General features: G+C 35.0%; 2 protein-coding genes across 6 annotated transcripts in view; one reads left to right on the top strand and one right to left on the bottom strand.

Annotated features, from left to right (window-relative positions):
- Srsf11 (serine and arginine rich splicing factor 11) overlaps positions 1–5081 on the bottom strand; it is a 35539-nt gene extending 30458 nt beyond the window's left edge. Inside the window, exon 1 of one of the 2 annotated variants that reach the window (XM_027949474.3) lies at positions 4979–5081. The gene's annotated coding sequence lies outside the window, so the exon portion shown is untranslated. The remainder of the gene's footprint in view (positions 1–4978) is intronic. The other variant, XM_027949475.3, reaches the window with a different exon arrangement.
- A 91-nt stretch (positions 5082–5172) lies between these two features.
- Positions 5173–14628, top strand: part of Lrrc40 (leucine rich repeat containing 40) — a 70807-nt gene continuing 61351 nt past the window's right edge. For 3 of the 4 annotated variants that reach the window (XM_071617941.1, XM_027949519.3, XM_071617942.1), the window contains exon 1: positions 5173–5370. In XM_071617941.1, coding sequence (XP_071474042.1) covers positions 5220–5370 — 151 coding nt within the window. In that variant the 5' untranslated portion in view covers positions 5173–5219. Of the gene's footprint in view, positions 5371–9970; positions 9991–14628 lie in introns of those variants that run through there. The other variant, XM_071617943.1, reaches the window with a different exon arrangement.

The raw sequence follows: 14628 nt of genomic DNA, 5'->3' as shown, positions 1-14628 counted from the left end.
AAATGATCAAGCATAAGTAATTTTTAAAGGCAATTAGGCTTTTCACCCAGTAGCCATCCCATTCCCTTGAAACTATGAAGTGCTGTTAATTTCAAGACACAGTTAGCTCATGTTGAAGTCTAAACCACTTGGAGACATTTGTTATGCAATTATTTTGAGAGAAGAGATGGTGGAGAGGTAACATTTCTAGGCAATGAGTTTAAAAAGAAAAGCAAAAAGGTCAGCACCTTAAGACAGGAATATAGACGTAACCATACTAATGATAAATATGCTTTGTGTTAAGCAAAAAATAAGTACTTCTAGAATGATAAAGAGCAAGGCTGGGCTCATATATCCGCATAGTAGACATTAAGTATGTATTAGCTTTTTCATCACTGTGACCAAAATACCCGGCAAGAACAACTTAGAGGAAGGAAAGTTTCTTTTGACTCAAAGTTCCATAGGGTTAGTCTGTGGTTGGCCAAGTCCATTTCTCTGGGCCCCAAAAGAGGCAGAAGAGCATGGCTGAAGGGTGTGGTGAAGAAACACTGGTTCACAAATTGCACATTCTAATATTTCACTTGTGAATATGCTTGTGTTAATATAGGAGCTTTAGGGGAACAGTTCATATTCAAACCATAACAAGATAAGAATAAGGATGAAGCCTCAAAGATCATATTATTAAGTCTTATTAGAAGTATAGGGGGGCTTTGCTCATGTGGAACAATATTTGCCACTTATAAATATTTACTCTCTTTTAAAAGTACATAAGTGGCAAACTGAATTGAACTGAATAAAATTGTTTCCAGGGAGTGATAGCTAAACTTTAAAATAGTAGATTTCAGACTAGCGATATAGCTAAGTGGTAGTAGAGTGCTTGTTTAGCAAGTGTGAGGCCCTCTGTTTGATCCTTAGCACCTCAGGAAAAAAAATAAAATAGATTTTGTATATGCTAAGACAAAAATAGAACAGTACTGTGAGGATGATCTATAAGGTTGTGGTGTCCAAATTTTACCTCTGAATTACTTTACTAACTCAAAGCTCCCTCATTTGTAATACCCATCATAATATTAAAACCAATATTTAAAGTTGTGGAACATATTAATCTTAAAAAAAAGAGTAGGAATACTGTAATAGCTATCAAAGGTTAAAAATAATAATTACAAGGAATAATAAGAACCATTTTCAGATGATTTTTAGAATAACTAGTAAACAAATCTCAACACCATAGCACTTATCTTAACTGGTATTTGCAAGAATGGTTTATCCACCATCTTTTTCATTTTTCTTCAGTAGAAAGAAAATAAACAACAATAACAAAAACTAAAAGTATTTAGGATACATCTATTTTACTAGTGTCTCCAAAACACTGACATGTAATAAAAGGCTTTTTATTTTCCTAAAGCAGTAAACTAGAATTCTTTTATATCAAAAATAGAGAGGAATCTAAGATCAAATATTAGAATCAAATATTAAACCTCTTAGAGCAGGAAACTTGCTTCATGATTCAAAAGCATGAAGAAAAGCGGTGGGAAAACACAAAGAATACATAATTGTACAATCATAAAGAAAATGCACTTTCTCCACTAAGAAAAATAATTATCTCACTCACCTCTTAATAATAATAGAATTCAATTCAAAGTTGCATTTGAAAAACTACTAATAAAAATGAAAAATATGTATTGCCTTCAAAGAAATTTTTTTTTTTACTATTTTCCAAAGTTGGTACTTAAACACCTAAAGGGAAAACAAATATGAAATTACAAATTGGTATTTGTAACATGAACTAAAATGTTGTCTCAATAACTTTTACATAAGATAACAAGTTCTCATAGATAAGACAATATTTTGAAAGATAAATGTAATACTGCTTCAAACAGGCAAAATCTGTTATTTTACATGAAAAGAAACTTCAGAGAAATGTTTGCAAAGCAGACTTGCTTTGCTCTTGATTATAGTTTTTAAACGAATGTGCTTAGAAAACCTACATAATTTAACCTCATCTTCCCTTAGTAGAAATTTTAGATTTGTTTCAGTAAATCCATCTTATCAATTGTACCTTTCAACTTTGAAAAAATAAATCTAATACATAGCAATGTTTTACATCAATTTGAGATAGACATATAATTTTCCCAAATACAACCACATCTGAAAATATCTTATTGAATTTTAATGTAAGATAGCTGCTGTATCTTAATTTGATAAAGTCTTATTTTTCATTACCAAACAGAATAGAGTTCTTTGGGTCATATGATTGTTGTGCTTAACATTTTTGTTTTTTAGTTTCTGTTTTCAGTTAGCAAAGAAGCTTAAAAAGTAAAACTTTCAGTACTTAAATAAAATGAACGTAATAAATTGTAACTAGATAATTCTGCTACTAAAGTAGGTGTACAACAGTAGCCAGCCTGACTCAGGAGATAACCTTTTCATATTATTTTAATAATGTACATAAAGTCCATTTTTTAAAAAGCTAACAATTTCACTTTCATACCTGTGTTGAAAACGGTTAGAACTTTTGTTTTTAATGCACTTTTAAGTAATACAACTAATATAAAGACCTAATTCCCACTAATATAACCATATAATATTGTAACTACTTTCATAAAGAAGTTTAATCCAGGGGCTGGGGTTGTGGCTCAGTGGTAGAGTGCTTGCCATAGCATGTGCGAGGCGCTGGGTTCAATCCTTAGCACCACATAAAAATAAATAAAGACTTAAAAAAAAAAGAAGAAGAAGAAATTTAATCCAAGTGGATTAGCTTTCAGTATCCATCAATTTGAGATAGACATATAATTTTCCCAATTGCATGAGGTAATAATTTTTACTTCCTCAATCTCCATTTTTATTACAGCTATATGCTAGTAAAATTTTTATGTCAGTTACATCTGTTGACGTTTACAAGTATATGGTCACTTGAGTTTCTCAGAATTATTTTGTCATTAAATAGGATATGCCTCTTTTATTCAAAATGAAACAATGTTTCAACATGATGTCATTAAACATCAATAATGATTAGCATTCAGTAGATTCGAGCAGAATCACAATGAATCAAACAAGTACACCTAGCTATATTTAAGAGCAAAACTAAGCAAGAATCTGTTGTAGATAGAGGAATAGTTACTACAAAATTTTGCAGCAATTTATTATCTTAAGGTAGAGTGTTACCTCCTAGAAAACAGAAAAAGTTTGTTCTCAAATTTGTTTTAAAGCAATTGAAATTGGTTAGTACGGATGTAGCTCAGTGGTAGAGCACTTGCCTAGCACGCACAAGGCCCTGGTTTCAATCCCCAACACTGCAAAAACAACAACAAAATACAATTGAAGTATTCCTTAAAATGATTCCATAATAAAAGCAAACTGGAAATTATGAAAAGCCACTAGGCAACTCATGGTTGGAGAAAGATCCAGGTTTAATTGCCTGGCCACGCTCCTTATAGAAATTTGTGATCTTAGGCAAGATTCCTAACTTCATTTAGCCTCTATTTCTTCATCTGCAAAACTGGTCACTATATTGAATAGGAAGAAAAAAATAAATAGGGTGTTTAAAACCAAATCTTACATGCAACAAGGACATGAACCTGGATTCAGGTAAAATTGCATAATGCATATTTTGTCAAGAGATGTCATTTTACTGTTCAATTAACACTTCAGATCCACAGTAGATTCCCTGGAGGTTAGGAGAATATCTGCTTTTAAGACAAAATCACTCTGGAGAAGAAAAAGTCTAGCACCCAGAAGAGTACTATACAGGGTGAGTTCTTAATAAACACTTGTTGAATGACTTAATGAACTGTACCTTTCAGACATAAACTGTAACTTTCCAGGAAACACGGACTTACTGGACAAACTTTCCATATTTTATTCTGATCCCAAGTCCCTTCCCTCAACCAAGGGATTTAAACTATTGCTTTCATCAAATTATTTCCAAAAGCTTATAAGTTAGAAATTGTTATTCCTAAAGTAATGAAAAGAATGACTTTCAAAAGCTGTCGAGTAAAACTGCTTTAGTTACACGGTATGAAATGAAAATGACTTAACTTGACATTGCTGGGAACAAAATCCTTCCTACTGAGAAAGGAAGCTAAAGGGCTGAGATATCCCCGCCCTCTCCCCCAACATACACACACCAGTCCCACATACAGGCTCTAAAGATGATGGCGAGCAGGAAAGAAGATTGCCCACTCAGGTCTACACTAAATCTGCTTGTTTACTTGCTGCCTCTTGTCCCCTTTTGCCTCCTCTTCCGGCCAATTAATTCTACATCTAGGTATCAGCTGCATTTGTTCCTATAAATTATAACTGCTTTTATGGGATGAAGGGAGAGAAGCAATCTTGCTGCTTCTCCCAGGTTTGATAAAACTGCCTAACGTTCATTCTTCCCTTTTCCATCTTTTGTCTATTTCTTATGTGGGGGACACATCTGGCCAGCCAGAGGGATCCTAGGCTCGCTGGCCAGCAACAGTAAGCAGGTGGGATTTGAACTTGCACTTCCGGGGCTTCAAAGTCCGGGCTGTCTGTGATTCACTAAAGCTTGTACCACACTTGTCTCCTTTACCGTCCACTTGTCTCCTACAATTGTCCGGTAGGCAGGACATTTTTTACATTTTAAACTTTTTTTCCTCTCTTTTTCTAGGTTGCCAATCCTTTGATTTCACATTCCCTCCAACGTTGGGCTGTTTCAACACAACAACGGGAGTGATGCACGTTAGGAGTCAAGAGTACAGGCTCCAAGACCAGGAAATCTCTTTTACTCCTTACGACGGAGGTCTGGTGCCACTACCCCCAGCGACAGACAGGCTGGGGTCCAGAGAGGCTGCAGACGGCGCCCAGGTCTCAAGTTTTAGTTAAGGCCCACGTTCAGACTAGAAGAGGGGAGAAGAGAGGGTTATCCTTTCCCAACCCCCTCGCCACGGTGGAAGCATACAGAAGGCTGGAGTCGCAGTAACTGGAGCAAACAATAAACCCGAAAGCCCCTCTTAAGCCCGTTGAACGCACTTACTAGAGCGAAGTAATTCCAGGACGCTAGGCCGGCACCGGCAACTGAAGGGGCTGCTCTGTCCTCCAGCCCCGGGAGCTGGCGGTGACGACATCTGCGCCGCGCCACACGGAGCGAAAGGCCCAGCGCGAAGCCACGAACTACGCGCACAGAGCACGCGTTTGCGGAAGGGGCGGGGTAGTCTGGCGGCGCCACATTTAAGCGTCATGGGTGGGGCTGCCGCTTGCAGACCCAGGATTTGAACATGTCGCGCCTGCAACGGGTAGCCGGGCGGGATCCGCGAGCGGGTTTCAGAGCTGAGAGGAGAGACTGCACTACTGCTGTGCCCCAGGGGCTGTTAAAGGCGGCGAGGAGGAGCGGACAGTTAAACTTGTCGGGTAGGAACCTCAGTGAAGGTAAGACTCAAAGGTGCTACCAGTTTGTGCCGTGCGGGCAGAAAGCCCTAGCTCAAGGCAGCCTCCTTTCCTCGAGCTTGGCTTTGCCTTTTAGCCAGGATCCCTGTGCGGTAATCCAGGCACTCTTACATTTCGACTGACATGGCCTCCCAGTTTCCTTACTTCTCTGGCTCCAGCATCTCCGCTGCAGGCACCCTTCTGGGACTATGGACAAAATTTAAACCGGACGCTTTCAGGGACTCCCGCTTAAGAAGGAATAGGCAACGTAATGGTAGAGTAAACTACCTATCAGATATTGGGAAAATATTTTCTTTGATTCTTACTTTCTTTTTCTCAATTTGTTCTCTAAGGAAAATTACCGACGCTAAAATTCTGTATTTTATCTACTCCTTTGTGAGCCTTGAGTGAATGCGATACCTCTTCTTTATGAACTTGGGTAGAGTCCTAATGACCAGGAATGATGAGCAGGTTTTCTAAATTGAGGATTGGAATAAACGCCACACAAAGTCCATGAATTTGAGGCCACTCTGAAAAACCTGATAAAGACAAAGAAACAGTAACCTGGGTATAACAATGAAAGGCCAGATGCTCTTGGAGTGGCCTGTGCGTGGGGGTAAGGGAGCAATGAGGGAGAAGTGGAGAAATAAAGCATTCTTCCTGTAATATTTTCCTCTACTTACATTCAGCTTTTTACACTGCAATTAAAACCTTCCATTTTCCTTCTAATGAATATTAACTTATTGTGCCGTGAATAATGTAAACCAGGCAAACAGATACTTTGATGAATAAGTGAAAGGGTATATGGCATAAAATCCCTGCTTTATTTACAAGAATTTTTATAGATGGGGCATAAACACTTTGAAACCACAGATAAGCTTTTTTCTCCCCACCCAACCCAGTCACTCTCCCTCTGCCTCCCTTGCCTCCTTTTCCCATATATATTTGCTTTTTCCAAAGTCGAACATTTTCTTTTTTGACTCTCTTGCTTCCTTTAGGATTTTTGCTCAGAGCTCACTTCCAAGAGGCCCTTCCAAACCACCATAATTACCACTGGTAACACACTGTTGTCTCCCCTGTTTAATTTTTTAAATAGAATCACTATAAGGACTTATATCATTTAATTATTGCCTACCTTGCCCATTAGTTAGACTGCTAATTCCACACGGTCAGGTACCTTCCTTTTGTTCATTGTTGTGTCCCTAGCTCCCAAAATAGTGTTTGCTGTATTGTAGGATCTATTTGTGGCCACTATAAGTAAATGAGTGAATATTCTCCAGAACTAAGTGATGTTTTGGAATGTGTTTATTGACTAGATCCATGTGATTTAGTGTGTTGAACTTTTAGGTAGAAAATTTTGACTCTTAGGTTCATGCTGATATGGATCAGGACTGTTGTATAAACTGAACTTGACACAGTAACTGTTGTGTTCAGTGAGTGAATATATAATATTTCATAGGAAAGGCTTGTGGTATTTGTAGCTTATATATGAAAAAGGGTTTCCTGTTACCATAATAAGGAAGATCTTTCCCTAACTGGTTTTAGACTTCAGTTTCATGTCTTATCACTCTAAACTTTGATATTCAAATCACTATAATTCTGTACTATTTGTATTCCTTTTGGGGATAACCCTCGTTATCTCCATTTCTTAGCTCATATAACTTGGAGATGTTCCTTAGTTTTTCACTTATAATGAAATAATAAGACTTAACTAAGGTTTATATAAGTAACATAGGTAAAATGCCTGCTACATAAAATAAAATTGAGCATTTCTGTTATGGTATGGCCTGATATCCTGGGTTTCTCACTTTAAACCTCACTCTCTTAATGTCATTACAAGAGTTACCTTCCCAACACAGATTTTACCATATCTCACAAAACATTTTAATAACATTTCATAGCTCACAAGGTGCAATATAATATTCTCAGCATAACATTCAAAAGATTTTCAGAATCTTGCCCCAACCGTCTACTTTGTGGTTCCCATCTCTTTTCAGCATCTTATTCTTTAACAACAATAATAACAAAGTGTTGCCTTTTCCCCAGTTATACTTGTACATTCTTTGGTAACTATTTTAGGTTTATAGAAAATTGAGCATGTTGTACATTGTGTTCTCTTTTACCTCCTCCCCCTCACCGCTTACATTTTTTCTTTTAATAACATCTTGCATTACATCAGGTACATTTTTAATAATTAATGAGCCAATAATGACAACACTATTATTAACTGAAGTTTATAATTTACATTAGGATTCACTGTTAGTGTTGTATCATTTTATGGGTTTTGACAAGTTCATATCATGTATTTACCATTATACTGTCATGCAGAATAGTTTCACTGCCACAAAAATCCCTTGTGCTGTACACATTTCTTCCTTACCTACCTTCCCCCAATAAATAATAATGAAGCTTATGTTAAAAGGCTTATGAGAAAAGGAATTATGTGAAGGTATCATTAATTTTTATTTTATTTATTTAGTACCTAGCACAATATCTGGAAGAAACATAAATAGTTGATAAATAACATACTATTTAAATGCATAATTGTATCCCTTCACATATCATACATAACATTTTCACATGTTATATTTCACATGAAATATCTTGTATATTTGTGGAAAGCAATCTGAAAGAAGACATGTTTCAAAATATCTTTTGAATATAATTCATAATTCAAAGTAATAATATTTGGAGGCACAAATAAAGATAATAAGAAGACTTTTTTTTGTACTGCCAGCGAGAATTTAGGGGTGCTTAACCGCTAAGCCATATCATCAGCCCCTCCTCCTTTTTTTTTTTAAGTTGTTGATAGACCTTTATTTTATTTATGTGGTGCTGAGAATTGAACCCAATACTTCACACATACCAGGCAAGTATGCTACCGGTGAGCCGCAGCCTCTGTATTTTTTATTTTGAGACACTAGATAAATTGCTGAGGCTGGCTTCAAACTTGCAATCCTCCTGCCTCAGCCTCTGCAGCTGCTGGGATTACAGGTGTGTGCCACCAGGTCCAGCATGAGAAGACTTTTAAAAATATTTATTAAAAGTATAGCAGTGTGCAGACTGGTTCAAGGGAAAAGTTTATTGGAAAAAAATCACCATCTACAATTGTTTTAGTTATATCAAAAAACATTACCGAAACTTCTTTCCAGAACACTTTTAAGAACCATAACCAACAGGCTACTGGCTACTTCTATATTACTTACTCATGGAACCATCAATTAGGTAGCAGAAACAAGTGACGTAAAAAGACAAATATGCTCCACATGAAGAAAAGTAACAACCCAATTTAAAAATGGGCCAAAGTTCTGAAAAGACCCCTAACCAAAGAAGATATATATGGCAGATGTGCTTATAAATAGCACATCTATATTCAACTTTATTCATCACTGGGAAACAGCATATAACATAATGAATCTAGTAACATGACTAAAATCCAAAAACCTGATAATACCAAATGCTGGTATGGAGCAAAAGGAGCTTTCATTCATTTGCTTGTGGAAAGATAAATGGTAGTGTCACTTTGGAAGACAGTTCGACAATTTCTTATAAGGCTAAACATAGTCTTATATGATCCAGTGATCATGCTTCTAAGTTTTTATGTAAATTGAGTTGAACACTTACATCCTCACAAAAATCTGAACATGAATACTTATAGCTGATTTATTCTTAATTGCTCCAAATTGAAGCAACTGAAATATCTTTCAGAAGGTGAGTGTATAAACAAAATGGTGCATCCATATGATGGAATATTATTTGGCAATAAAAAGAAATGAGCTATCAATTTATCAGAGGATCTGGAGAAGCATACTTCTTAGGGGGAAATATAAGAGGAGAAAAGGCAATCTAAAAAGGCTAGATACAGATATGACTTAAATTATGAGACATTCTACAAAGGGTGAACTACAGAAACAGTAAAAATATCCGTGGTGACAGCTGTTTTTATGAACAGCAGCAGAATATATCGTCTCTTTGTTTCAATGTAAATAGTGCAGCTCTTTTTTTCACTGAGCTAGATAAAATGAGGACCAAGTGATAAAGAAAATATGGATTGTTGCTTTCTGGTTGCATAATCATGGCAGAACAATAGTGTAGAAATGTTTTTAAGTGTTTCATCTAACACTAAGGAAAATGAAAATGTGCCACAGTTTGAGAAAAAAGAATGTGCAAATTCTAATGGAAACTACTTGAACTGAAAGGAAAATTGGTAGGCAGATAATTTATTAAACAAAGTAATTTACTTTGGAAACCATATTATTTGAAAGGGAAATATTGTTGTAAGGCTTTTCTTCCTTACCTTGAAGAGAACAGAGGATTAGTTTTCACTTGTACAATTAAGTAACTAGGTCTAGTGATCCTAAGCTTCAAAAAACATACTGTTTTAGGGTAATAATGATTTATTTTATTCAGTATACAGTTAGAACAGATAAAAAGTATAAAATAAATCATTTCTTTAGGCTTTCACTAACCATCTTAAATTTTTATAAACCATGCTCTGCATTACTATTTAGACTGAATCTGAGTTTTAGCTATTGCTTGCTTAATGGAACCCATTGTGATATTCTAAATAACTAATAAAAACTGATCATTTTCATTTCAGGAAAAAAAAAAAACTACTTCCAGGTGAGTATGTTGTCAAAAAAAAAGCAAATCCTATACATTTCTTAATGAAAACAAGAAAAAATGCCTATATGTTCAGAAGTTGAAAGAGAACATTTAATTTTTTTACTGAAATCCAAGGGAGTTTGGATTATGAGACAAGGAACTAGATAGTTAATTTAAAAGGTCCCATTTCTGTTTCTTGATTCCTTAACACAGTTGTTCTAAACTTGATTGACTCACCTCTTAAGTCGTTTATCTCCAGTTTTCAGTGCCAAACACTGTGTAATAAATTAGTCCAAACTTAAACGTATCTTTCTTTTGTTAGACTTACTCACTTGCATTTTAATGTTATTTTGAGTAGATGGGAAACACATGGAGTTAGATAACAAATGAATTGCTGAGGCTGGCTTTAAACTTGCTATCCTTTTGCCTCAGCTTCCCAAGCCACTGGGATTACAGGCATGCACAACAGCAACTGGTTAGTAATACACTTTTGAAAGAGGAATGGATCACAGCAAAATCAGGGAGAAATAAAAAATCCTTAGAAACAAATGAGAATAGAGGTACAACATAACAAAATCAAATAGAGGCAGTTCTAGGAGGAACATTTATAGCATTGACTTACTACATTCAAAAAATAGATATCAATGTAGGGTTGATTTAGCATACACAAATCAATAAATGTAACTCACCATATACGTAGAGTTAAGGACAAGAATCACATGATTATCTCATTAGGTGCAGAAAAAACAAACCTCAGCACTCATTCATGTTTAAAATGCTAAAGAAACTAGGGATAGAAGGAATTTACCTCAGTGTTGTAAAGGCTCTCTCTCTGTACAACAAACCCAAAGCTGCCATCATACTGAATGGAGAAAAACTGAAAGTTTTTCCTCTAAAAACAGGAACAAGACAGGAATGTCCGTTCCTACCACTGCTATTTCACACAGTCCTTTAAAATCTAGCCAGAGCAACCAGGCAAGAGAATGAAATTAAAGGGAAACATAGGAAAGGAAGTCAAATTATCTGTTAGTTGATATGATCCTATATCTAAAAGACTCAAAAAAATTCCACCAGAAGACTTTAGAGTTGTTAAAAATTTCAACAAAGTAGAATGATACAAGATCAGTATATATAAATAATCACTGCTGAGAAGGAACCTAAGGAAACTATACCATTGATAATACTCTCAAAAAGAAATACAAATAAAAGAGAATAATTGAAAATAAATCTAACCAAGGATGTGAAAAGTCTCTACAATTAAAACTGTAGAACACTGAAGAAAGAAGTTGAAGAAAACTTTAGAAGATGGGAAGATCTACCATGTTCTTGGTTAGGTAGATTAAATATCAAAATGACTGTATAAAAGCATTTTACAGATTCAGTGCAATCCCCATTAAAATAGCAATGGCATTCTTCACAGAACTAGAAAATTTTAGTTTTAAAATTGCATTCTAAAATTCCTTTAGAAGAATAAGAGACCCAGAATAGCCAAAGCAATCCTGAGAAAGAAGAGCAATACCAGACCTCAAATGGTCCTGGGAAAACTGGATAGCCATTTGTCTACATATGTCTTTCACCCTGCACAATCATCAACTCAAAGTAGATATGAATTAGACCAGAAAATCTGCGATTGCTAGAAGAAAACATAGGCCTGACATTCCAACATATAGGCACAGGCACCGACTTTTTTTAACAAGACTTCTAAAGCACCAGAAATATAATCAAGAATCAATAATTTGGATGGCATAAAATTAAAAAACTTCTGCACAGTGAAGGATAGAAGAGCCATAAAGAGGAATGAAATAATGGCATTTGCTGATAAGTGGATGGAAATGGACAACAACATGCTAAGTGAAATAACGCATATGACGAAGTCAGGGTCAAATGTTTTTTCTCACACGTGGAAGCTAGACAAAAATAAAGAATAAAAGGAGGGCTCTCATGAGAATAAAAGAAGGATCAGTGAAGTAGAGGAAGGAGATTGTTTGGTCAGGAGGAGGGACAGAAAAGGGGAGGAATAGTGGAATGAAACTGACTGAACTATCCTTTGTACATATATGAGTAGACCACAGTGAGTTGAACCTTTATGTATGTGTATAATGCCCTTTCAAAAACAAACTGAAGTAGAAGAAAGACAGGTAGAGTAGAGGAAAGAACAGTGGGAGTGAGGGGGCTAAAGGGAAAGTACTAGGGACTGAGTTGGAGTAAATTATATTCTATACTTGTACAGTTATATCAAAATAAATTCCAATTATGTATTACTATAATGCACTAATAAATTTTTATAAAGATATGAGCATTTCTCACTTCTTGAAAAGTTTCCTATGTCCCTTTGTCAGTCCATCCCCATTGTTTGCTCCATAAAAATGTTGATGTGCTTTTTGTCAATGTAAATTAATTTTGCCTCTTCAAATTTCTTGTAAATGGAATCATAAAATTGCAAATTTTTTTGTTTAAGGCTTCTTTTACTTAGGATAATTGTTTCTAAGCTTCTTCAATGTTGTTTATATCAGTAGTTTCTTTTTATTGTTGAATAAGAGTCCATTGTGTGCATATAATTCAATTTGTTTATTTACCTGTTTATAGACATTGCATTTTTTTCTGGTTTGGGCTATTAATAATACTTCCATAAGCTTTCATTTATAAGTCTTTCAGTAGACCTATATTATTTCTGTGGACTGTATGCCTGAGAATGGAATTGCTGGACAATAATAATAAGTAAACATTTAACCTTATAAAAGCTCACCAAACAGTTTTGTACTAGACATATGAGAGATCCAGTTGCTCCACATCATTACTAGTAATTTGTATTGTCAGTCTTGTTAATATTATGCATTCTTTTGTCTATGTTAGAGTATCTTCTTGCAATTTTAATTTGTATTTTCTTAAGTAATGATGATCATCATTTCTACTGCTTCATAGTCATTTGTGTATCTTTGGTTAAGTTTGTTCAAATTTTCTTTTTTTTTTTTTTGACTTACAAGACTATATATTTGGAATACAAGTCCAAGTCCATAGATATCTATCTATACCAATATCTATGTAATATTTTCTGTTTATGGCTAGCCTAATTTTCTTAATAGTATCTTTAGAAAAATAAGCTTTTAATTTTGATAAAGTCTAATTTGTTGTCTCCATTTTTTCTTTTTTAAATTGAATTTATTTTTAATTATTACACAAAAAATTAGAAACAGTACATACTAGCCAGATGTGGTGGTGCACACCCATAATCCCTGATACTTGGGAGGCTTAGGCAGGAGGATCACAAGTTCAGAGCCAGCCTCAGCAGTTTAGCGAGGTCCTCTGCAACTTAGTGAGATTGTCTCAAAATAAGAAATAAAAAGGGCTCTGGATATTGCTCAGTGGTTGAACCCTGGGTTCAATCTCTGGTACCAAAAAAAAAAAAAAAAAGACAGCACCAGAGAAAGAAATTGTACACACTAATGGGCAATAGGATAATGTCTATTAGTCCATGTGCTTTTTGCTGGTTGATCTGTTTCTCATTCCCATAGAATCATCTAAATTTATGTATCAAAATAATAGTTTTCACAAATTTTATGACGCTTTTGTTCTCAATGCTATTGGGAATAGTAAAGGTATTTTTATTTTACTTTGCTTTTAAAATAATCATCCACCCACAAAACAGAAACAGAAGTGGATTTATATTCTACATCACTCACATTTGCTTAAGAAGAATATAGAAGCAGAGAGTACCTAATCCAAGAGAAGGAGTAAGAGAGGGATGTTATTATTTATTCTAGTGTACATGTAGATGCCTCATAACACCATTGTATCAGATTAACCCTCTGAATTATACTTCATGGTTTTAAACTTGAAACTGTGATTGCACCTTTCTTTTAAATCTCTAATGATTTTGATCATCAGTTAAATCAGGGCATAACCAGTGAATGCCTTGATTAATATTAGTTCAAAGATCTACATCAACATGTATGTAGTCCTACTTTTGTTAAGGAATGAAGAACTCTCTTTAAAGTAATTTGGCTATATTATTATAACATTAGTTTTGCTACTTCATTACCATAAGCTACTATCTGGAACTTCAAGTGATAGTATGGCCCTGTTTAACTTATATAGTCTCATTTGCTGTGTTATAGGAATTATCACTTGTTGCTGTAGAATGACACAAGTTTTATATGCTGGAAAAAGAAACATAATTTTATATCTAGCAAAACAGAGTTGCTAGCAGAGTCCAGTATTTCTCCTAAGTACGATTAGAAAAGATACAACAGTCCTACCAAGGTTAAAATCACATCTAATACTAGCTGTGGAACCCTGAGTGAATTGTACATTTTCCTCTTTGCCCCATTTTTCTCATCTATAAAATAGGAATGGTAATAGCACCTATCTCACAGAGTTGTGACTGGGTATTTTGGTTGTTTTGTGGTGCTGGGGTCAAACCCAGGGCCTCATGTGATGACAGGTAATGCCTTACCAGTAAGCTACACCCCCAAACGTGTTACAAGGTTTAAATGCATTGGTTTGTTAGAAGATTGCCTGATACTTTCGTTAGCTATTATTATCACTACAAGTACTATTAGACCTTTCTGAGACTCGGTATACACTTCTATTACAAAAGTTTTGATATTATAAATATAATTAATAATTTGTAAATACAAATGCTGATTTCCAAGCCTT

This window comes from Marmota flaviventris, chromosome 10, assembly GCF_047511675.1.
Source record: "Marmota flaviventris isolate mMarFla1 chromosome 10, mMarFla1.hap1, whole genome shotgun sequence".
Taxonomy (NCBI): Eukaryota; Metazoa; Chordata; class Mammalia; order Rodentia; family Sciuridae; genus Marmota; species Marmota flaviventris.
This window is presented reverse-complemented; position numbering and strand designations above follow the sequence as displayed.